Source organism: Pan paniscus, chromosome 6, assembly GCF_029289425.2.
Source record: "Pan paniscus chromosome 6, NHGRI_mPanPan1-v2.0_pri, whole genome shotgun sequence".
In the NCBI taxonomy this organism is placed as follows: Eukaryota; Metazoa; Chordata; class Mammalia; order Primates; family Hominidae; genus Pan; species Pan paniscus.
Genome location: NC_073255.2, coordinates 34,721,969 through 34,747,245, shown reverse-complemented (window position 1 = coordinate 34,747,245; position 25,277 = coordinate 34,721,969). Strand labels below are relative to the sequence as shown.

At 42.0% G+C, this 25,277-nt stretch overlaps 2 protein-coding genes and 1 non-coding gene across 9 annotated transcripts in view; 1 reads left to right on the top strand and 2 right to left on the bottom strand.

Annotated features, from left to right (window-relative positions):
• Window positions 1-8,536, top strand: part of SCRN1 (secernin 1) — a 69,012-nt gene extending 60,476 nt beyond the window's left edge. For all 6 annotated transcript variants that reach the window (XM_003833371.6, XM_003833370.5, XM_063605664.1 and 3 more), the window contains 2 exons: window positions 2,011-2,191; window positions 4,532-8,536. In XM_003833371.6, coding sequence (XP_003833419.2) covers window positions 2,011-2,191; window positions 4,532-4,690 — 340 coding nt within the window. In that variant the 3' untranslated portion in view covers window positions 4,691-8,536. The remainder of the gene's footprint in view (window positions 1-2,010; window positions 2,192-4,531) is intronic.
• A 3,055-nt stretch (window positions 8,537-11,591) lies between these two features.
• WIPF3 (WAS/WASL interacting protein family member 3) overlaps window positions 11,592-25,277 on the bottom strand; it is a 112,077-nt gene continuing 98,391 nt past the window's right edge. For both annotated transcript variants that reach the window (XM_034963860.2, XM_034963861.2), the window contains exons 8-9: window positions 24,273-24,349; window positions 11,592-14,164 (exon numbers count right to left, since the gene is read on the bottom strand). In XM_034963860.2, coding sequence (XP_034819751.2) covers window positions 14,141-14,164; window positions 24,273-24,349 — 101 coding nt within the window. In that variant the 3' untranslated portion in view covers window positions 11,592-14,140. The remainder of the gene's footprint in view (window positions 14,165-24,272; window positions 24,350-25,277) is intronic.
• LOC112440593 (small nucleolar RNA U13) lies at window positions 16,031-16,135 on the bottom strand. The gene has a single exon (XR_003028619.1). It is a non-coding gene; the product is annotated as a small nucleolar RNA U13 (small nucleolar RNA).

The window sequence follows — 25,277 nt, the reverse complement described above, 5'->3', positions numbered from 1 at the left end:
GCGCAGCCTGGCATGCCTTGTGCTTCCCAGTGGATCGGAGATGGGCCCAGTCTCCAATTATATTTGCGTCATCTATAGAGAACAGCAGAGTACCTGACACTAGTCCTCAACTAGTACCACTCAGTTCACCAGCTTGGGGTACGAAGGTCTCACTGCTTTTAATACTCAAATTAAATTAGTCTGGGCCCCAATTTTGCATATTGTGATCAGTGTCTTTCTTTTCTCACTTGAGACTCCTGTCCCATGGCAACATCAGGAAGCTAACCTAAGAGAGTACTTCTCATTACTATTGTGTCTTTAGTAGTGCTCTTCAGACTGGGATATGTTATGAATCTGCAGGGATCTTGTTAAAATTGCAGATTCTGATTGAGCAGGACAGGGTGGGGCCTGAGGTTCTGCAGCCGATACTGTTGCTGCAAGTCCGAGGACAAAATTGGCTGGCAAGGGTTATTGGCTCCCAGTCCTTTTCAGGTCATGGCATACCTGAAAATAGTTTTTCTTTGTCTGTTTGTTTGTTTTTGAGACAAAGTCTCGCTCAGTCACCCAGGCCGGAGTGCGATGGCATGATCTTGGCTCACTGCAACCTCTCCCTCCTGGGTTCCAGCGACTCTTCCACCTCAACCTCCTGAGTAGCTGGGATTACAGGAGCACTCCACCACATCTGGCTAATTTTTTTTTATTTTTAGTAGAAACGGGGTTTTACCATGTTGGCCAGGCTGGGCTCGAACTCCTGACCTCAAGTGATCCACCTGCCCCAGCCTCCCAAAATGCTGGGATTACAGGTGTGAGCCACCATACCTTGCCCATACCTGAAAATATTAATACCTGTGTGCCATACTGGCAAGGCTGCCCTGGCTTCCTCAAGCTCCAGATGCCCCAGGGCTGAGGGAATCAACATCCTAGCTCACCTCTAGCCCACTTGAGGTACCCGAGGTGGGCCACAGTGCACCTGTTGAGAGGAGAAAAAAATGTCCAAATCTGACAAATCTGACCTATACATATGGGGCACATATGGGGAGTTCCTTCTCTCCTGCTGTTATTGCAGGTGCTGCCCCATGGTACAGCTGAAAACAGGCAATCCTTGGGACGCAGAGGTGCCCATGCCTGCCAGGAGCAGCCCTCTGATCCAGCAGTGTTTCCTCTGGGTGCAGGGAGGGTAGGATAAGACTCTGTCCCCGGCGTTACAGTTGGCCATAGTGGTCCCTTACCCCGTTGGCCTGGGATCCCAGGCCACAGCTGTTAATATGCGTGGCTCTTGTGTGTGTGTGTGTGGGTGGGTGGGTGGGGGGGTGATGTATCCTAGACTTGTACAAGTACACACACATGCAGGCATGCGCACAGCCATTTTCCCGAAGATAACATCCATCCTGCCGAGAGAACTGAATTGAAGAGAGCTGGGGGGCATTAGCTACCTGCTGTGCCCTGTGCTAGCTCTCTCACACAACCAGACTTCTGTGTGGTGTGCACCCTCCAAGGCCTCTTCTGTCATCTTTCTTACTCTGTCCCCTCCTTGGGTCTGTCAGAGATATTCCATAGATTTTTCAGTAAGGTAGAACCTCAGAAAAAAACTAAAAACAAACCCAAACCAAAAGGCCCTTCCTTTCCCGAAGGCTGCTTCTCAGACCGCGGTATTAAAAAAAAAAAAAAAAGGCAAACCTCTCTCGCTCAGCTAGATGGTTCCTTGCACCGTTTGTCAGAACACTGTTTGTTTGCCTCACTTTTTATTGCTAAAAGAGTCCTCTCAAATGGTTCAGAACAAAGGAAGTCTGTTTTGATGTCTCTTTGCTGTAAGTAGAGGAATTTGCAGCTTGTAAATGGCTGCAGTTTTGCTAAAATAGCGACTAAAACATGCAGTTATGTCTCTCTTGGCACTCACCCACCCACCCGTCACACACACCCACCACCCACCATAAGTTGGCTTGGGAAATGTTTGCTGAATAAAAAGACAGTCTCTGGGTGTTCCCGGGTCCCAGCCTCTGCCTGGCTGAAGTGCCTCTCCTTCCTCTCCAGGTCCATATTCAAGCCTTTCATCTTTGTTGATGACGTAAAACTTGTCCCCAAAACACAGTCTCCCTGTTTTGGGGATGACGACCCTGCCAAAAAGGAGCCTCGGTTCCAGGAGAAACCAGACCGCCGGCATGAGCTGTACAAAGCCCACGAGTGGGCACGTGCCATCATCGAAAGTGACCAGGTGAGCTTGCATGAGGGCCACAGAGGCAGAGGCGGAGGCGGAGGCGGGCGGGCGAGGTCAGCGAGGAAGGAGGCAGGGAAGCAGATGTCAAGCTAGACCCTACCCCCACATCCAGTGTGACCGGGCTCCTCCCAGAGGCCAGGTTCCTGGGGCCTTTCCTAGAAGGCTGGTGTCCATTTTCCTGCCCAGGCTCTTGAAACCAAATAAGACAAAGCTTCTCCTTCTCATGTTATTTTGGAACTCAGCAGGCTGAGTATCTTACTTACATTTACTGTTTATGTAGGAATAATAGGAATATGCAGTACGGTAGGGATAACTGTTATATATTGTGTAAAATTCCTTATGTACTTTTGGGGGTAAAAAGTTGTTATTTGCTGGCAACATTTTATTAAAGATACAATCATATGTTGTTTCAAAAAAGTTCTGGAGTTGGCTGGTGGTGCTGGTTGCACAACATTGTGAATGAGCTTAATGCACTGAACTATACATTTTAAAGTTTTTAAATGGTAAATCTTATGTTATAATACATATGTTTTACCATAGTACAAACATAGTTTTAGAAAATATTCTCATATTCCTAGGGTTTTTTGTGGGTTTTTTTGTATTTTTAGTAGAGACGGGGTTTCACCCTGTTGGCCAGGCTGGTCTTGAACTCTTGAGCTCAAGCAATCCACCTGCTTCTGCCTCCCAAAGTGCTGGGATTACAAGCATGAGCCACCGCGCCCAGCCTCATATTCCTAGTTTTAAAAAAGAAGTCGTAATCCTTCAAAGTGCAGCTCTCCCCAATCCCACACCTTTGGTTAATAAAGTGATAAGTCATCAATTCAAACAAGAAAACCACCCAAAGCATGTTCCACAGCACCCAGTGTGTCCACAGCAGCCACCCCGATGGACTTTATATAAAATTCAAGCCTATATTTTGCTGAAGAGAGGAAGAAGGAACGTGCTTGTTAGACACTCATCAGTTTTCCCCAACTATTTATGTGACAACTTTTAATAGGTCCAAACTGGCCTGAAGGGCCCAAAAGGGGGACCTTTTGTGTAAATTGGTGCTGTGGACTGTGTGAGCCTCTTGCATTTGACATGGTGGACTATAGAAAAAGGATATCAAGAGAAAAATCCAAGCAATAAATCCAGATGAATTCAGAAAGCATCTCTGAGAAGGGCTGTCTCACTTTTCTGAGAGCTTGCCCTTCTCTTCCATAGAAGTGACCATTTGACATGTAAAGGTCGCACAGTTATTTTACATCTCTCCTCCCTGCCAGCCTAAAAAGGCTGGCAGATAATCGGAAGCATGCATGCTGCCACTGCATTCAACTGTGTTTTCTCCAGGGCTGTCCACATTAGTTCCTGATAGTGCTTATGTTCTTGGTGGATGACCGTAAGCCCCAAGTAGATGAAAACTGTCGCTGTGTGGTGTATGGTGTTGTGCATATTTGGTTAATTAGAATGAAGAGGTAGAAAGGGCTGTGTGTTCAAGATGAGACTGCTGAGGCTGGTGGGTTTTGAAATTTACAAATGACTCTCAGGTGGAGTCACATGATGCTGCATGAAGCAGTGGTGGGCGGGTGGTGAGAGCAGCTTCTCAGTTCTGGGACTCATGGGGCAAATGAAAGCTTTCACTGTCATCTGCCATAAATGAGTGAGTCCCATGGAAGAAGTGAACTCACCATCTCAGAAAAAGAGTGAACAGGGGAGAGACATGGCACCTGTTTATTCATTGATCCATTATTTTTTCATTCAATGAACATTTTTTGAGAGTGCCCTCCCAGTCACTGGAGGATAGAAATGAGCCCGGTTCCCATCCAAGGGGCCACAGCTGCAGAGGCAAGCCAGCACAAGGTGGGAGACAGCGCCCATGGCAGGGGGAACGGTGTGGCACTGTGCGGGGAAGAGGAAAGGCTTTGCAAGGAAGCTGAAGATGGGTGCACGTCGACCAAGCGCTGAGAAAGGGGATGGCCTTCCAGAGGGCAGGGCCACCTGTGCAGGGGCGAGACAGCAGCAGAGGCTGGAGGGCTACAGTGAATTCAGTCCAGCTGAGGAGTGGGGAGATGCAGGGGAAGTGGTCTCGGATGTCAGAAGGGCCTTCCCTCAGTGTCACTCTGGGGTCTGGGCTTTGTCCTGAAGGCAGCAGAAAGCTGTGCAGGTGTTCTAAGCCGGGCAGTGACATAATCATACAGGCATTCTAGAACAATCCCTGCGGCAGTCGTGTGTGAAACGGAGTGTGGGGAGGACAGGACCTTGAGCAGGAAGCCAGCTGGCCCCCTAGAGGGTTTCAGTGTCCGCTGCAATGTCCCCTGCTATTTTGCTGACACCTAAAGCAGTCGTGTCCTTCCTCAGGAGCAAGGTCGCAAGCTGAGGAGCACCATGCTGGAGCTGGAGAAGCAAGGCCTGGAAGCCATGGAAGAAATCCTGACCAGCTCCGAGCCACTGGACCCTGCAGAAGTGGGGGACCTTTTCTATGACTGTGTTGACACGGAGATTAAGTTCTTTAAGTGAAGTAAGCGTTCCCTTTCCCCTTCTTATTTAAGACTTCCCACCTTACTAAATTACCAGCAAAACAAACCACTCTCCTGTTTGAGTAAAATGAGAAAGTTAATATGTGGCCTCCTTTTCTGAAGCCAGATCAAACTGTTACCTTGTGTTCCACCTTGAATCTCACAGCGTCCCCTTCTGCAATGTAGGTCTCCTTCCTGTGCAGTGTAACATGTATCCCGTTGCCTTTTGTTCAGTTGTGTGACTAATTGTGGATTTTAAGCTGCTATTATTGTATTTCAGTGGCAATGGACACATTAGCCTTTTACAAGAGGACTAGAGTTCATCAAGCCTTGAAAGGCAGGCTTCACAGTGCCGAGTTGGCGGGAAAAGCAAATTCTTTTGAAGTCTTAGTCTTTCCCTCAGTAGCGGTTTCTTTCAGGTTAACAAGAGGCATTTGTGCACACACACAGGGCTCTTGTGTGTGTTGTCAAAGGGACCCTCCCTGGCCTCCCGTGAGTGCATGCCTGTAGTGCACAGTGTCTCTACAGGTGTCTTCTGGGGGACAGAACCAATCGGAAGGAAGAAAGGGACCCCTCTGTAGTCCTGGCTCCTTCCTACATCCTGGGCTCCTGAAGAAGCTGTCTTCCCATTTTCCATGCACTGTGCTTATGTGTGGTGGACTGCAGAGCTGCTTCCACTTACAGGAGAGCTGATAATTTGTTAGCTGGAACCTATTCACTTCCGAGATTCAGGCATAGCCATGCTGGTGGCCTTCTGAATCACTGCATGGATGTCCCAGGAGGCAGCTCTCCCTACACAGCAGCACAGCCATCACAGGATTCCTTGTGTAGAAATGATTCCCAGTCTAGTTACCAACAGCTAGTCTAGGAATAATTGAATGGTCCTATGGCACAGTTCCACCCACAGAGTGGTGAATCTCTCAGCCAACGAGGGAAAGAAAAGGAAGAACTCTTGACTATTTAGATTCTAGTTAAATATCTGGAATCCTAGCAGTCACTACATTATCTCAGCAGAGAGACTTTAATTAAACTGATTTGTTTCCAATGTCGGGTTCACTTAAAGGATTTCACTTACCACCAGAGCATAGAAAAGCATGCAAGGAAGACCAGATGGGCTTAGCATTGGGAAGACAGAGGGCAAGGAGGCGATAGATGGATATAGAAGCATTTCTCTGCAGGATACCAGTTCAGGCCCCACCCTTCCTGCCAAGGCCATTACATCCCACAAACCCAAATACAAAGCAGCTGACTTCCCTGGATCTTCCCCCCACTCCTCACACCTCACATGTCCCAGGAGCTGCCTTCATTCAGGCGGGTAGCTGCACTGGGCATGGGGTGGTGGTGGGAGCTTACCGCCACCTATTCAAACTCTCAGCCACTCCTGAAATGGGCAGAGATGATGAACAGAAGTGTATGTAAATACAGCAGCTAGTGAGAGAGCACCAGTTGGGCCTAATCCTGCCTCATCATTCTTGGCAGGAATCTGCAAATGGAAACATTGTGAGTATCAGCAATCTGGGAAGTGACAGGGTTAATAACTCCTTCCCAGAAGCTGTATCATGAGATTTTGAGGGGACCCAGCCCGTTACATGGATGTGAACAGTGAGGATCAGAGGTTTTATCAGAACACATTCTTTTTTTCTACCAACTCTCCAGAGCATGAGTATAGGAGTGCCATGAGCTTTTTGCTCAGCAGTTTTGTAAACTCTGTATATAAAATCATTAACCACACATTGTGGGTGATGGGAAGACGATTTCAGCTGACAGAGTTAATGGCAACCAATAATGGTGGCCTGTAGCTGCTAAGAGCTTCACGCAGGTTTGGCCTGGGCTTTCACTGTTGGTGAATTTAGAGTGTCCTTTTAGGTGGGGCGGCTATTCTAAAAGTATCTTTCTATCACTGTTAAGGGGGGGGAGGTGAGGTTCGAAGATGACGTAGGTAACTCTCCCCTCCCAAGTCCATGTTCCAAGTGGCTATGTAAAGCAAGATGATGCAGAAAGCTGCTCTAAAATTTCACTGAGTGATTTCACCTTCGCCTACTATGAAATGTCTCATCAGACCTGACATGTCTGAGATAACCAAGGTGATTCAGGATTTGATCAAAAGAAGTCTAGTAAGAATTAATTACACAGAAGCCTCCTTTCATTTCTATGGGCCAAACAAAGGCCATGGATAACCCTACCCGCTTTATGTCATTACCCATTGGGAAACACAATGGCTACTTCTGTTAGGGGACATTGACCTTGGTCAAGCATCTTAAAGAAGGCAACCATAATTGAGAGCTGTCTTGGCTAATACTCTACACCACAATTGTGATGTCCTAGTCCTACCACTAGAGGGCATGGCACAGCCTGGCAAAAGTTAAAAGGGGCGTGGCAGCTCCCATCAGGTCTGGAGGTGGTCTATAAGCACAGTGGACAGTTGTGCATTGGGATGGGTGGAGAAAGACGAGAAGAGAGCAGAGAATCTGCTGATGTGGCTGCGCTTACTTTTAGTGACTTTATGTACTTATATTAACAGCTGGAAATAGGTTGTTGGGTTTTGAGCAGGCTGTTATAGTGAGGAATGTTCATTTTTAAATGTTCCTAACAGATTTTGCTTTGGAAAAATGCTTGTTACATGAATAATTTGTGGACCAGGGATTGCTTTTCTGAAGGCAGTATAGGGAACATGAATATTCAAGATGAAATACAAAAATTATGTTTAAGGGTCATAGTGTATAAGTAGCTTCCTAGGAAACCCTTTGTGTATCTTTTCAGACTGGGGTGGGGGCTGAGCATGCTTGTGCAGAAAGAAGCCATAGCTAGAAAGGACAGAATCTCTCCCCCACTCCCTTGCCCCATAACCAAACATAAGCTAGCTAGTCTTGTCTAATAGATGGGATTTACTATAGGTGAAGATAGCCCTCATATTCAAGGACAGAAGCTCTGGCAGGAGTAAATTAGCAAAGCAGAAATAGTACCCTTTCATTCTTGGAGGTGCTTTGAAATTTTTGGTAGAATATAATCTAAATTATGGCGTTTCCTTAGTGCTCAATAATATAAGACCTGGTGTTATTAGAACGAGTCTTTCTTATAAACTAACAGAGCAGGTATATGCCTGTTAGATCTTAGCTGTGGGGTTCCTTTACTATTGGGTGAATCATTAGGTATAAAAAATAATCATCAACCAGGCAAATTACTTTGCTTCCTAGCTGATGTCATCCCACATTAGTACAGGTGTTATTCAGTACTGGGTGGTTCAGCAGGGAAGCCGGGTGGGATCAGTGTGTCTGTCCTGAAACCACTAACTGCATTCCCGACTGAAGAGCCATCTGTCATTTATTGGGGAAGGTCTTCAGTTGAGCTCTCAGCCTTAGGAAGGAAGCACGTGGAGGAGGGACGGAGGAGGTTCCCTTGCTGGGCATGCTTCGTGGAGGGCCAGGAGCAGCAGGTCATGTGCACATGCCGTTGCAGCACAAGCTTATGCTTCCCGTAGCCGTGGCTTTTCATTCTGCACAGTCCCAGGTCCCAGCTCCCCTCTTATGGTTTCTGTCATAATGTGCTTTATCTGATTGACTCCAAATATCCCGAAATGTCACCTGCAGATTTCTCGTGGGAACCAATATGTACATGTTTGCAATTATGCTGTGAGAATTTAAATGTGTTAGATGGAAAATGCTATTGGCAGGGAATAATAATTAAAAAAAAAAGAAAATCATTCTGTTTCCTGCAGTGGGAACTGGCCATGTAGTCTTAACAGTCTTTTGTACAAATATCTACAAAGCAGATAATATCCCTATCCAGTGCTTGCCCTTGGAATTGTCTCTAAATGCATCAAGCATACAATAAAAAAAACTGAAATTAACATCCAGTGGAGTGGCCTCTTCTGTTTTGTGTCTCATGAATAAACGTGGGCCTCAGTCGCAATATAGAAAATGTATGAGAATGGATATATTTTTCTGGCTGGAATCTTTAGAAAACAGTCAGTTCAGCAGTTTCTTGCATCATGTAATGTTCTGTGGATAAATTCAGTCTTTAAATATAAAACCACAACGAAATATCACCTCACACCCGTCAGGATAGCTACTATTGAAAACAAAAACAACAACAACAAACAACAACAACAAAAAACCACAACCAGAAAATAACAAATGTGGGTGAGGATGTGGAGAAATTGGAACCCTTATGTACTGTTGGTGGGAATGTAAAACAGTGCATCCATTGTGGGAAACAGTATGGAGTTGCTCAAAAAATGAAAAATAGAACTGCTGTATAATCGGGCAATCCCACTTCTGGGTATACACAAAAGAATTGAAAGTAGGGTCTGGAAGAGAGGTTGCACACCCATGTTCATAGTAGCACTATTCACAGTGCTAAAATCTGGAAGCAACTCAAATATCCACAGATGGAAGAATGGAGAAACAAAATGTGTTCTATCCATACAATGGAATATTATTCATCCTTAAAAAGTGGAAGCAGATTCTGACATGCTACATGGATGAACCTTAAGGATGTTACGCTCTGTGAAATCAACCAGTCACGAATATTATATGGTTTCATTTCTATGAGGTACCTAGAGCAGTCAAAATCACAGAGACGGAAATTAGAAGGGTGGTTGCTAGGGGCTGGAGGTGGGGGAGAAATTGGGAGTTACTGTTTAATGAGTATAGAGTTTCAGAAAGTTTCGCAAGATAAGTTATGGAGAGGGATGGTGGTGACGGTTGTACAACAATATGAATGTACACAACACGAATGAATTAAGCACTAAACATGGTAAGGATGGTAGACTTTATGTGTATTTTACCATAGTTATTAGAGTGGAAGTCTAGATCATCAGAGTGGCTGGTGCTCTGTGCCAGACATCTTGATTCCAAGGCATCAGCAATGCCACAACAGGCGAGGATGCCACTTAGGGAAAAAGCCAGCTCTCTTCACTCCTGTGACCCAGAAATGCCAGCTTGCTTTCCATGACTCTCCACTGTGACAGGTAAAACGAAACTGAATGTCTTGCTCGTGAAGATAGGACTTAGTTAACCTGCAATGAATGACGTATTTCAAGGTCAGGGTAGATGACTGCTCTGTTTACATGATAAGGAGCTGCTAATTCTGAAATTTTATTCCCAGCTCTCTTTTCATAAACATTGTACCCTCCTGCAAAGCTCTGGGTGACAAAGCCTGTATTCTTTTGCCGGGGCTGCCGTCACAAAGAAGTACCACACACTGGGCAGCGTAACCAGGAGAAATTTCCTGGTTCACAGTTCTGGAGCCCAGACGGACCAGGAATAAGACATCTGCAGGGCTGGTTCCTTCTGAGGGCTGTGAGAATGTGTTTCATGTCTCTTGCCCACCTTCTGGTGGCTTGCTGGCAATCTTCAGCACTTTGGGACCCATAGAAGCAGCATCCTGATTATCTCTGCCTTCATCTTCATGTGGCGTTCTCCCTGTGTCTATGTCTGTGTCCAGTTTCTTCATTTTCTAAGGACACCAGTCATATCGCATCAGGGGCCCACCCTAATCCAGTGTGACCTCATCTTAACTAACGATGTCTGCAATGGGCCTATTTCTAAATAAGGTCACATTCTGAGGTACTGGGGGTTGGGACTTCAACCTATGGATTTTTGTGGGGACACAATTCAACCCATAACAGAATGGGTGGATGGAGGATGCTGAAGCCTCCCGGGGCACCGTCTGAGAATCTGGAACTTGATTCTGGAGTCCACAGCCCTTCCCATTAACTTGCTCCCTCTCTAGGAACACGTCTCTCACACTTAACTCCATAAAAGGTGCTTACACTTCTAGCTACTTCACCACGGCCACGCTCAATGTGACTTTGATGTTCATCATCCACTTTGTAGATTAGCTTCGGCCCTTACTTTTTCTTCCCCATTCAGACTGGCCCTTTTGGCCATGAAAGAGCTAATCTGTACCTCCACCAATAAGAGAGCAATAAAACGGCCCCTTAACTAATTCTGATGCAAAGTGTGTAGTAACCAGCTTTGAAATTAGTTTCTAGATGAGATTTATTTCAGGAACATCTATGAATTTTAATGACTGCTCCTCATTGTTATCCAGCAGCAGAGTTAGTGAAGTGTGGTCTGAGCAGCTCAGCAAATACTGAATGAAGTGCCTGGGATGCAGCCAGCAGAGCCCTGTTTGTGCCCAAGCATGGAATCAGCAAACTGGCTGCTCCCCGGGGTGCAGGGTGTGCATCACTGGCTCCGTTGTGATCCAAGGGTTGAGGGCTTGCCCATGTGTATCTTCACCATCATTGAATCTTCACCAATATACACTCGGATACATATTTATGTCCCCTTTTGACAAATGAGGAAGCTGAGGCACAGATTGTAAGAGGCAACTTTTAAGAGGCAAAATGGAGATTCAGATCCTGGTTTGCCTTCTAAGCACGAGCTCTGAGATAGCTTGCCTAGCAGGTAAATCTCACCTCCCCTGAACCCTGTTCCCAAAGGTCCACCTTAAAACACTACAGGAGGATTCAAGATGATTCTGTTCCTACAGGAGGTTTTTTTGAGGGGTTTGCTGAGTTGGGAGTGGGGACTAAGTGCACGTAGAGGGAAGGTTGTTCTATTTCAACACAATTTAGCAGAATTTATAAGCAATACACTGCCCATTCTGTGTTAATCAAACTGAATAAATATAGTGTTATCTACTTTTTAAAAAATGCACCTGAGAAATTTTTTTTTCTTGCTTGTTTTTTCCAAATACCAATTAGGCTAGTTAGCTCAAGAAAGAAAGGCCCTGTTTCTAACACACTATGTTACAGCAAGCACTGTATCCGTGTAAATATCTATTTTTTTTCTATCATTCTTAGAACTTCAACTTCTCCTGATCCTTAAAAATGTTTGGTTTAGATTGATACTGGTGACCACTGATGGGTTTTAACAAGGAAACGACTGAAAGCATTTCCACTTACTAAAGTTTATTAAGTACAAAGAAATGAATCTGCGGAGGGAGACATCAATAAATATAAAATACATGTGATACATTGGAGGAGTCACAGACTGCAGTGTCAGTGAGAATATGTGACAATGGCGGGGACTGTGTGACTCAGATGTCTCTAAGTCTGAGTTTACAGTCAAGGGGTTAAACCTTTACAGCGCCCAAGGGACTCAGTGCACCAGCATGAGCTCGAAGGGTTGTGAATTCAGTGATAGATCTCAAGGGGAGATGGGACGCCACATTCCTGAGATTTCTCCCTAATTGCCATTTTTGGTTTCTGCTCCTTCCTCCCCTCTGTCCTTTTTTTTTTTTGAGTTAGGGTCTCGCTCTGTTGCCCAGGCTAGAGTGCAGTGGCGCCATCTCAGCTCACTGCAACCTCCACCTCCAAGGTTCGAGCAATTCTTGTACCTGAACCTCCCAAGTTGCTGGGATTACAGGTGTGAGCCACCACGCCTGGCTAACTTTTTGTATTTGAGTAGACAGGGTTTCACCATGTTGGCCAGGCTGGTCTTGAACTCCTAACCTCAAGTAATCCACCCACCTCAGCCTCTCATGCTGGGATTACATGCATGAGCCACTGCTCCTGGCCCGCTCTGTCCTTAAATGGTGTTATTTTAATTTCCATCCCAGCCATAGGGGACACGAATGTCTAAACACCTCATTAGGGCAGGCAGTCTACTCTGAAGGTGGAATTGCCTTTGTCTAGGGTCTTCTTAATCAGGATCATTAAAACTTCTATAATTATTTTACACAACTGTGAGGGCAGTGGAGTGGATACTGTTATAATAATAAATTCTGGCTTTTTGGAAATCTTCCAGAACCAATAAAACAAATTAGTTATGCCCAGAGCTGATGACCTGCAAAAACTTCTACTTATTTAGCTGTTACAGTTTGGGCTTGATTCATTCCCCTGGAGAAGGGAATTTGACCCTGGCTCACTTGCTTCCATCTGGAATGAGAAAGCACAGCACTGCTGCGGGACACCACCTGAGTCTTTACTCCAGACAACAGTGAGGCAGATGCAGTCATGTTTGCCCACACCCTCCTGACCGGCTGCCTTTCTGGATGGCTTGGTCTGGACACGACATACTTCAGGGGTGAATGTGTGCGTGGGTTGTTGCAAAGCAAATTTCTTTTTCGCTGGTTTCCCTCCCCTCCCTGCCTGATTTCCTTTAAAGGGCAGCTATTTTGAGCACAGCCCAGGGATCATTCTGTTTCCTTCTATTTTTTCTCCTTCCTCTGTCACAGTCTTCCCCGACCAACGATGGGGAACATCAGGGGTCAGACAGCAAGCAAAAACACACTTCCACTCCCTACAGGATCAAGAAGAGGGAGTGAAGAGCAGGACCAGCCCGGCCTGACCTTTTCCATATTCAGAGTGGCTGAGCTTGCACACATCTCCCCACAGACAGGTGCCCACCACAAGGGAATGAATGTGGAGTTGTCAGGCAAGGTTCTCCTTTAGCTCAGAAGGGAGCTAGATTTTGCCTGACGGGTGGCTCCAAGGATCCTAAGATGGGGGCAGTGAGGCACTAGGTATTTGCGGCAGGTATTTCACACGATGTTTCGTTCTATACTTTTTCATGTCATATTTTCCATGGAAGTCCACACTCGAAGCAAGGGCAGAAGGGGAGACCTCTGAGATACAATTGGTAGTTTAGCATAATGATGAGTTGGGTATGTTTTTAATCTGTAGGGAAGAAATACCAAAATCTCATAAAGCTGGCTACTGGGATGGGACTGGGAACTTGGAGGGAACAGGAGGAAAGTGACAGAGACCTGGGCACTAGGGACACTGTAAACAGTAGGAGCACTGGCTACTTGGAGGATTATTCAGTTACAAAAGGGGCCCTGTGGTTGGCATCGGAGGGCCAAGCCCACTCTTGCCTTTACTTTGTGATATATTACATTAGGCAGCAAAAAAAAAAAAAAAAAAAAAAAAAAAAATTCCCTGTACTGCAAAATGGAAGCGAGACATGGCATCTCGTTCCCTGGAGGCTGTGCGGCACTGTCTGGGTGTGGGGGACACACTACTTCCTCTGAGCTGCATCATTGATAAGGCATTATTTGGTTTGATTTTGCAGTTAGTGTGATGAGAATATGAAATTATGCCAATAAGAAGCCGTTGTAGATATTTATAACTTTGGGGCTACCTGCAAACTAAGGACTCTCTACAAACAGTTCAGAATCTAGGAAGGGCCGGCCTGCAAGCATATTCACAGCCATGGAGTGGGCACTAGGTGGAGGGACAGGGCTCTATCTGTGCTGACAGACAAATGCCAAGATGCAACGTAAAAAATGGAAAAATGAGGGGTGTTTTAAAAAATATTACTGAAATAAAAGTCAATTAAAATACTGCTTTAAAGCCCGTGCAAATCACATATTTACAATAAATAAATTCTCAATTCCAAGCCTGTATGCCAACTGAATTACAGCTTGAGCATGGGGTGGGTGGCATCTGACATGTTGTTCTGCAACCTGGAACCCCGGGACCTTCGCTTCATCTGTCTTCTCACCGAAGAGTCTTTAGAGATAACTGTGGAAACATAACAGAACATTACCAGGTGGAGTTAGGAGACTCTTGCACATGAAAGCCTTCCTCCTCCACCCCCACAAACAGGCTGGGCCCCGAAGCTTCTCATTCATGCAAGGCTGTCAAGTTTGGGGAGATGCCTATGCAAAGAGCTGATTTTTACCCAAGGGGCTGTGGGTGGAAACCAGATGAAATGGGATATGTAGTTGATGGTATGTGAGGACCTAATACTGTCTTATAAACATTTATAGAACCAATCATCAGCAATTCACTTGACAGGAAGCTCAGAGAAATAAAAAAAACGTGCTGGAGACCCCAAGTTAAGGCAGTGGAAAAGCAAGAAACAGATTTAGGCATTCAGACTTCCAGCCCAGGGCTACCACCCCATGCACTGACCACTCTAGCCATAAAAAAGAAAAGTCCCTGGGGTATTGTTTGCAATGTCTAGAACCCAGTGATTTCTCCGATTGTTTTGTGTCTCACTGCAGTGAGAATGAATTAAGATGGTATCCAGTGAGATACAAAGATCTTCTTGACTGTGGAATGCCCAAAGGAGACTACAATCCACTTTGACTAGACTTGCAGGCGGAGATCAAAACCACCAGACTCAGGTGATCTGGGTGCATGCCTGCCGTGAGGCTGGGGACCAGATCCTGCACAGTGTGTGACACGTTGGTAGTGAGGAGGATTCTTGTCCCTGGAGATTCTAACATGCCAGGAAAAGCAGTGAGGCATTATGGAAGAAGCACTGAACAAGAGGTCAGAAGGTTTGGGCATTGTGACATGGGCAAGTTCTTCAAATTTCTAGAAAGTTTTCTCTTTTATAAAAATGGCATTAAAGGTATCTCTCCAGCTTCCATCACAGGGTTATTAAAAGGATTAGATGATATAACATATGCAAGCTAACTGAAAAATGTAAAGAGCCATACGAATATGAAGGAACACGATTATGATTATTACTATATTTTCCTGGTCACGGGAATAATATAATCATTGTAGAAAACTTGGAAATTGCATAAACGCCAAAAGAAGAAAGTACAAATCAGCCATAGTCTTCTAGAGTGAATGCCTATTAACATTTTTTCTCCATTTTTATTGTGGTAAAATATAAATAACATAAAATTTACACTAGTAACCTTTTTTTTTTTTTTTTTGAGACGGAGTTTCACTCTTGTTGCCCAGGCTGGAGTGCAATGGCGTGATCTCAGCTCACCGCAACCTCCGTCCACGGGTTCAAGCGCTTCTCTTGCCTCAGCCTCCCGTGTAGCTGGGATTACAGATATGCGCCACCATGCCTGGCTAATTCTGTATTTTTAGTAGAGATGGGGTTTCTCCATGTTGGTCAGGCTGGTCTCGAACTCCCAACCTCAGGTGATCCGACTGCCTTGGCCTCCCAAAGTGCTGGGATTACAGGCATGAGCCACCACACCCAGCTGACTAGTAATCATTTTTAAGTGTATAGTTTAGGGGTATTAAATACATTCATAATGTTTTGCAACCAATCATCAGTACCCACTTTTGTTTAACTCTTTTCATCTTGTAAAACTGAGACTCTGTACCCATTAAACAATACCTCTCAATTTTCTTTTTCCCTCTAATCTCTGGCAAGCACCAGTCTACTTGCTGTCTCTACTACCGTACGTACTTAGGTAAATGGAGGCATATATGGTGTCTGTCTTTTGTGAGTGGCTTATTTCACTTAGAATAATGTTCTCAAAGTTCATCCATGTTGAAGCATATTTTAGAACTTCCTACTTTTTAAGCTGGATAATATTCCACTGTACATGCGTGTATCACATTTTGTTTATCCATTCATCTATCTATGATACTTGAGTTGCTTCTACATTTTATTTTATTTTTCCAAGTTCAGGTCAGACAGGTAATGTGCCAAGGTTGTAACAAGGTTCAGAGAGTGGCACATCTCACACATGCACATGAATACTCAATCATCACGCTCATGAACTACAAGAGGATCAAGTTGCTTCTACATTTTAGCTATTGTAAATAATGCTGCTATGAACATGGGTGTACAAATATCTCTTCCAGGCTCTGCTTTAGATTCTTTTGGGTATATACGCAGAAGTGGAAGTGCCAGATCATATGGTAATTCTGTTTTTTATATTTTGAGGAACTGCCATACTGTTTTCCACAGCAGCTGTACCAGTTCACATTCTCACCAACAGTGCATAAGGGTTCCATTTTCTCCACATCTTTGCCACCACTTGTTATTTTGTTTTGTTTTGATAGCAGCCATCTTGATGTGTATGAGGTGGTATCTCATTGTAATTTTGATTTTTATTTCTCTAATGATTAGTGATGCTGAGCAACTTTTCCTATGCTCATTGGCCATTTGTTTATCTTCTTTAGAGAAATGTCTACTCAAGTCCATTGCTCATTTTTAAATTAGGTTATTTGTTTTCTTGTTGAGTTTTATAAGTTCTGTATATATTATGGATATTAATCTCTAATCAGATACACGATATGAAAATACCTCCTCCCATTCTGTGGGTTGCCTGTTCTTTTTTATATTGTCTTTGATATGCAAATTTTAAAGATTTTCATGAAATCCAGTTTGCTTATTTTTTCTTCTGTTGACTATGCCTTTAGTGTCATATCCAAGAAATCATTGTCAAACCCAGTGTCATGAAGGTTTTGCCCTGTGTTTTCTCCTAAGAGTTTTACAGTTTCGGGTCCTACATTTAGGTCTTCGATTCATTTTGAGTTAATTTTTGTACATGTTATTAGAAGGGGTCCAACTTCATTCTTCTATGTGGGGATATCCAGTGTTCCTAGCATCATTTGTTGAAAATACTACCTTTTCCCTATTGAATGGTCTTGGCACCCTTGTTAAAATCATTTGACCATACATGCAAGGGTTTATTTCTTTTTATTCTATTTATTTATTGCTTTTTATTCTATCCCATTGGTCTATATGTCTGTCTTTATACCAGTACCACACTGTTTTGATTATTATAGTTTTGAAATAGGACGTGTGAGTCCCCTAGATTTATTTTTCTTTTTCAAGATTGTTGTGGCTATCTCAAGGAGTTCCTTGAGATTCCATATGAATTTTAGGATTCTTCTTTTAGGATTCTGGGTTTTTCTATTTCTGAAGAAAATGTCATTGAGATTTCGGTAGGGTTTACACTGAATCTGTAGATTGCTTTGGGTAGTATTGACATCTTAACAATATTGTCTTCTAACCCATGAACATGGGATGTGTTTGCATTTATTTATGTCTTATTTAATTTATTTCAGCCATGTTTTATAGTTTTCATTATGCAAGTCTTTCACCTGCTTGGTTAACTGCTAAGTATTTCATTCTTTTCTATGCTATCATAAATGGAATTCTTTCTGTAATTTTCGTTACAGATTGCTCATTGTTAGTGTGTAGAAATACAACCATATTTTTGTGTGTTGACTTTGTATCCTGCTACTTTGCTGAATTATTTCTAACAGCTTTTTTTTGGTGGAATCTTTAGGATTTTCTACATATAACAACATATCATCTGCAAACAGAGATAATTTTACTTCTTGCTTTCCAATTTGGATGCCTTTTATTTCTTTTTCTTGCCCAACTGCTCTGGATAGACTTCCAGTACTATGTTGAATAGAAGCGATGAAAGCAGGCATCCTTGCCTTGTTCCTGATCTTAAAGCAAAAGCTTTCAGTCTTTCACCATTGGGCATGTTCACTGTAGATTTTTCATATATGGCTTTTATTATGTTAAGGGAGTTTCCTTCTATTCCTAGTTTATTGAGAATTTTTTTTATCATGAAAAGGTGTTCAATTTTGTCAAATGCTTTTTCTGCATCAATTGAGATGATCATGTGTTTTTTTCCCTTCATCCTATTAATGCAATATATTGCATTAACTGATTTTTATATATTGAATAATCTTTGCCATGCAGGAATAAATCCTACTTGGTCATGGTATATAATCCTTTTAATATACTACTGGATTTGATTTGCTAGTATTTTGTTGAGAATTTCTGCATCAGTGTTTATAAGGGATATTGGTCTACAGTTTTCTTGTGTCTTTGCTGGCTTTGGTATCAGGATAATGCTGGTCTCATAGAATAGATAAAAAGTGTTCCCTCCTCTTCAGTTTTTTGGAAAGCTTTTAGAGGGATTGGGTTAGTTCTTTGAACGTTTGGCAGAATTCACCAGTGAAGCCATGAAGCCCAGAGCTCTTCTTTTTTGGGAGATATTTGATTAATGGTTAAATGTCCTTACTAGTTATAAGTCTATTCAGATTTTCTATTTCTTTTTTTTTGTGGGTACATAGTAGGTGTATATATTTATGGGGTACACGAGATGTTTTGATACAGGTATACAATGAGTGATCATCACATCAAGGAAAATCGGGTATCCATCCCCTCAAGCATTTATCTTTGGGTTACAGACAATCCAGTTATACTCTTTGAGTTATTTTAAACTGCACAGTTAAATTATTGTTGACTATAGTCACCCTGTTGTGCTATCAAATAGTAGGTCTTATTTATTCTAACTATTTTTTATACCAAGTAACCATCCCCAACTCCACTCCCCCACTAGTTTGTAACCATCCTTCTACTCTCTATCTTCTTTTTCTTTTTTTTTTTTGAGACAGGGTTTCACTCTGTCACCCAGGGTGTAGTGCAGTGGTGCAATCCATAGCTCACTGCAGCCTCAAACTCCTGGGTTCAAGCAATCTTCTCACCTCAGTCTCCCAAGTAGCTAGACTACAGCCACGCACCACCATATCTGGCTAATTTAAAAATTTTTTTGTAGAGACAGGGTTCGCTATGTTGTCTAGGCTGGCTCAGACTCCTGGCCTCAAGCAATTCTCCCACCTTAACCTCCCAAAGAGCTGTGATTACATGTGTAAGCCACCATGCCCAGCCAGATTTTCTATTTCATTGTGATTTGGTCTTGGTAGGTTTTGTGTTTTTAGAAATGTGTCCATTTCATCTAGGTTATCCAACTTTTTGGCATAAAAGTATTTATAATACTCTCTTATAATCCTTTTTATTTCAGTTGGATTAGTAGTAATGTATCCACTTTCATTTCTGATTTTAGCAGTTTGAGTCTTCTCTGTTTTTTCCTTAGTCTATCTAACTAAAGGTTTGTCAGTTTTGTTAATCTTTTCAATAACCAACTTTTGGTTCTGTTGATTTTCTGTATTGTTTTTCTGTTCTCTATTTCATTGATCTCTGTTTTAATTTTCTTCATTTCCTTCCTTCTTGCTAGCTTTAGGTTTAGTTTGTTCTTCTTTTTCTAGCTCTTTACATTGTAAAATTAGGTTGCTGATTTGATAACTTTCTTGTTTTTTAATGTAACAATTTATAGCTATAAATCTCCCTCTTAGCACTGCTTTCAGTGTTCCATAAATTTTGGTATGTTGTATGTTCATTTCAATTAATCTCCAAGTGTTTTATAGTTTCCTTTCTGATTTATTCTTTGATCCATTGGTTGTTTAAGAGTGTAGTGCTTAATTTCTACAAATTTGTGAATTTTCCAGTTTTACTTCTGTTCTAGATTTATAATTTTATTCCACTGTGCTAGGAAAGATATTTTGTCTGATATCTATCTTTTTTTTTTTTTTTTGAGATGGAGTTTCACTCTTGTTGCCCAGGCTAGAGTGCAATGGCACGGTCTTGGCTTACTGCAACCTCTGCCTCCTGGGTTCAAGTGATTCTCCCACCTCAGCCTCCCAAGTAGCTGGGACTACACGTGCCCACCACCATGCCCGGGTATTTTTTGTATTTTAGTAGAGATGGGTTTTCACCATGTTCCAGGCTGATCTGGAACTCCTGACCTCAGGTGATCCACCCACCTAGGCCTCTCAAAGTGCCAGGATTACAGGCATGAGCCACCATGCCTGGCCTGATATCTATCTTTTAAAATCATTTAAGACACTTAATTTGTGGCCTAACAAATGGTCTCTCCTGGAAAATGTCTCACGTGCATTTAAGAAGAATGTATATACTGCTGTTGTTGGGTAGACTGTACTGTATATGTCTGTTATATACAGCTTTTTTGTGTTCTCTATTTCTTTCCTTATCTCCTGTCTGGTTGTTTCACCCATTATTAGGAGTAGGATATTTGATTCTTCAGCTATTATTATAGGTCTATTTCTCACTTTCATGCATTTTGATGGTCTGTTATTAGGTGAACTAATAGCTGTAATTGTTATGTCTTCTTGCTCTATTGAACCTTGTATTAACATATAATGTCCTTTTTGTTTCTTGTAAACTTTTTGATTTAATGTCTATTTTGCCTGATGTTAGTAGAGCCACCCCTGCTCTCTTTTGATCACAGTAGGAATATCTCTTTCCATCCTTTCACTTTCAACCTATTTGTCTTTATAGCTAAACTGAGTCTCTTGTAAACAGCATACTGTTGGATCAGATTTTTAAAAATCCATTCTGCCAATCTCTGTCTTTTGATTGGAAAGTTGAATCCATTTACATTTGAAGCAATTACTGACAAGGAGGGATTTACTCTGTCATTTTGCTACTTGTTTTCTATATAGCTTTTTTGTACCTCATACCCTTTCTTTTCTGTTTAGTTGACTTTTTTTGTAGTGAAATGTTTAAATTTGTTTCTCATTTCCTTTTGTATATATTCTATAGCTATTTTCTGTGTGGTTACCATGGTGTCTTAGCCTTTTCAGGCTGCTATAACAAAGCATCTTACACTGAGTAATTCATGAAAACAGCAGAAATTTATTTCTTAAATTTGTAGAGGCTGGGAAGTCCAAGATCAAGGCACCAACAGATATGGTGTCTTGTGAGGGCTCGCTGTCTGCTAGATGGTGCCTTCAAACTGCATCCTCACATGGTGAAAGGGATGAACAAGCTCCCTTAAGCCTATTTTATAAGGGCACTAATCTCATTCATGAGGGCTCTGCCCTCATGGTTTATCACCTTCCCAAAGGCCCAACCTTTTAATACTGTCACATTAGGGATTAGGTTTTGGCATATGAATTTTGAAGGACACAAACATTCAGGCCATAGCCCATAGGGATTACACTTAACATCCTAAAGTTATAAGACTATAATTTGATTTTATAGTAGCTTAGATTCAATAACATACAAAATATCTGCTTTTTTACAGCTCCATCACCACTCCTTTTAGTTGTTGATGTGAACAAATTACATCTTTATATATTGTGTGCCCCAAAACATAAATTAATAAGTCTTTTAAATACACTAGTCTCTTAAATTATGTATAACCCTAAATATATAGTTACAAACCAAAGTTACAATAACACTAGCTTTTAAACTAAAAAATTTTAAAATGTTTTGTCTTTTAAATCATGTAGAAAACAAAAAGTATAGTTACAAACTGTTGTTACAATAATATTAGATTTTATAATTGGCCATATACTTACCTTTAGTGAGGTCACTGTTTCTTCCTACAGCTTCAAGTTACTGTTTCGTGTCCTTTCATTTGACCCTTTAGGACTCCCTTGAGTATTCTTGCAGGGCAGGTCTAGTGGTAACAAACTCCCTCAGCTTTTGTTTATCTGTGAATATCTTAATTTCTCCCTCACTTTTTAAGAATGGTTTTGCCAGGTAGAAAATTACGGCTTGACAGTTTTTTTCTTTTAGCACTTGGAATATATGGGCTCACCACCTTCTGGCCTTCAAAGTTTGGATGATAAATTTACTGATAATCTTACTGAGGATCCCTTGTATGTGATGAGTCACTTCTCTCTTGCTGTTTTCAAGATTTTCTCTTTGCCTTTTGAAAATTTGATTATAGTGTTTCTTTGGTGTAGTTTTTTAGTTCATCTTACTTTACTGAGCGTTTTGGATGTTTATATTCATGCCTTTCATCAAATTTGGGGAGTTTTGAGCTATTATTTCTTCAGAGAGTCTTTTTTACCCTTTTTCTTTCCTTTCTCCTTCTAGAACTCCCACAATAAGCCTGTTAATCTGCTAGATGGGCTCCCACAGGTCTCTTAGGCTTTGTTCACTTTTAATTTTTTTTCTTTCTGTTCTTCTGACTCAATAATTTCAGTTGTCCTATCTTCAAGTTTGTTGATTCTTTCATCTGCCTGCTCAAGTCTGCCTTTTATTCCCTCTAGTAAATTTTTCATTTCATTTGTTGTATTTTTCAGCTCCAGAAAATGTTTTTTTCCTCTTTATTGATACTTCCATTTTGTTCATACATCCTTTTCTTGACTTTCTCCACATTTTCCTTTAGTTCTTTGAGCATCTTTAAGACAGTTGTTTTAAAGTCTTTGTCTAGTAGATCTCCCATCAGGTCTTTTTTAAGAGCAGTCTCTATTGATTTGTTTTTTTTTCTTCCTTTGAATGGGCCATACTCTCCTGTTTCTTTGTATGATGTGATTTTTGTTGTTGAAAACTCTACATTTTAATCTAATATGTGGTAACTCTAGATACCAATTCTCTCTCTCCCCCAGGGTTTGCTGGTTTTTCTTATTGTTTTTGTTCATTTTATTTTTTTGATTGTTGTAGGCTGTCTCTATGCTAAGAATCAGCCTGAGGTGTAATCTTAAGGTCTTCTTGGTCTTTTCTGAGCCTGTGCCTTTCCCTGGGCATATGTGGTCACTTTCTAATTTTCATCATATATGTAGTAGCCTTTGAATGTTCATCTTTAATGTTTGGCTCCCAAATGGGGAAAAAAAAGAGCAAGGACAGGAGGAACAAAATGGCCACCAGCCCTTGAAATCCCCAGGAGGCCACTTCAGCCAGAGGGAAAGGGATTTACAACAATAAGAGGAGGTGCAACAATGGCTGCCCATCTCTTTATTTGTACCTCTGTGATCAGAAGCAGCAATAAGCAATCAGAGAACAGATTCCCCAGTATCTGGAGGACAGGGTTTTTTTGTGTGTGTGCCCACCTTGGCTCCTGCAAGCTGTGCGCAAGCTGCTCCAGGAACACGTGCCCAGTTGCCTGCCATGGGGTGGGGGGTGGAGGATGAGTAGTTACTATTGTACTAAGAGCACAATTTACTGTCCAAGCTTTCCCATGGAAGTTTCAAGCCTTTAATGAATCCCAGAGTTCCAAAATACTGAGACAAATTACATCAGACAGATTCTGCCAATGCAATTGTTGTCCACAGATTCCTGGTGCTTTCTCCTCTGCCATCTTCTCAGAATTCTCTCTACCTGTTAACAATATTGTGTATATTCTTCCTGTCTTTTTTCCTATGTATATATACTTCTTCCTTAACTACAATCATACACACAGTTTTGAACCTGTGATCGTCTAAGAATCGTTACTGCAATTCTCGCATCAGCTGTGGTTAGAAAAGGGGGATACTTATCTGCTAGAGGATGTACTTTTTCCTCTGAGGAACTCATCCTAGCTTCCAGGAACCTAGCCTCTTCCTTCTCAGGTCACTTTCCTTGATGTTCCACACAGTTGCAGAATTGCCTGGTTTAACTGCAAGTGACTCTGTAGTCTGTCACATAGTATTCAGAAATGGGGAGACTATTGTTTGACTGAATACATGTTTTCGAAGAAACAAAGGGCTTTTAAAGATGAGACCCTGTCATGTGCAGGGAAATGTGTCCAGGTTAGGAAATACTTCTGTTCAAGATGCCCTGGGTGAGACTAAAGGTGTTTCTTCAAGGACTGTCTTATCACAAAAGCAGCTGTCTGGCTTGCCTTCTAGTTCTGTTCATTTCTTGTGGGTACTAGTACTTGAATTGTGACTAAATTTGGCCAAAATCAATTATAACATTGGTGGGAGAAAAAAACTCCAAGTGTGCTAAAAGAAACCATGTATTCTACAGATGAGAGAGAATACTGAATTATGTTTTATACATATTATTCAGTTTTTCTCACAGGCCATCATAACCAAGGAAGAATGGGAAGTGATTGGCATGATTGTTGCAGAATGTCAGAGTTGCTAAACTTGCTTCTATATGTAGTGGTGATTCCAGGGAAGCCCCCTTTTGTCACACTTCAGATTTTGAAATGGTGAGTGTTTCATTCTGGCTTGAAAAAAGGTCCACCAAATGGCTTTCCCTGAGGAAAAGGAGTGTGAGGAAAAATATAAAGCTGTTAAGGAGAAAGCATACCCTTACCATTTCTGTGCCCCCTGAGGAGAATTCCTGGTTTTACATTCAGAGACATGAGGCTTGTGTTACCTGAGAATTTCTGCCTTTGATGTCATCAGAGCTCTGCCCGACTGCCTCCGCTTGGAGCCAGGGACCAGGTGTACGGCCTGAAGGAAAAAAGAACAATCTCATTATCTATTGGCCCAGGGACCAGGTGTGCATGTTTCACAGAGAAACTTTCTCTAAATCAGCACTTAAAACAATGAAACCTTCAGGATCCTGGCCCTAGACTGTCTGTTTCCACCACTCCCATCTTCTATGTCAAAGACCATGGATGCAGAAGAGTCATGTCTAATACTCTGAGAAGAGAACAAATTATTAAGGCCCATCAAATAAATGCACGTTAGAACTTCTTTACCAAAATATACCATCTCCAGGGACGCTCATCCATTATCCACAATGTGCCCAGCAATACCAGGGCTGGCTAAAAAAGTAAAAGATGAGTAACTGCTGACAAATCAGGCCTCCCATCCATGAGGAACCAAATCATTCTCTCAAGTGTGTTGTGCTTAAGTATTACACAAGTTACATATGAATATATTCTTATAGTTAAGAATTCAAAAAATAAGAAGATAATGGAAAAAAACCTCAAAGTTCCTCTTCTCTTCTTGTTCCTCCCCCAATCCCAATTTTCTATCCCAGAGTCACCATGGCTAAAAGTTTGATGTTTATCTCTTCAATTTTTTTTTCTTTTTGGTATTTCCATACATACATCTGTATATATACAGATACATGTTTTGGTTGGTCTACCCAAGCTTAAATCCCCATTCCCAGGTGTTCCAGAACTCTCCCTTCAATTGGTTATTCCAAATGGTGTTTCCTCTGTTGCACTGGTAGGACACCTATCTATTCTGTTTCTGTCATGAACTAGGCATTAAATAATCATGTCCCAAAGTCTCCAGAACAATCCAGATTGCTGTGCTATTTAAAAAGCAACAGAAAAGCATGAATGTTCATTATAGACTATTTATAATAGTGAACAATTAATGACCTGTGTTCAACATAGGTTTTTAGGTAACGTAGGGTTCAGTATTA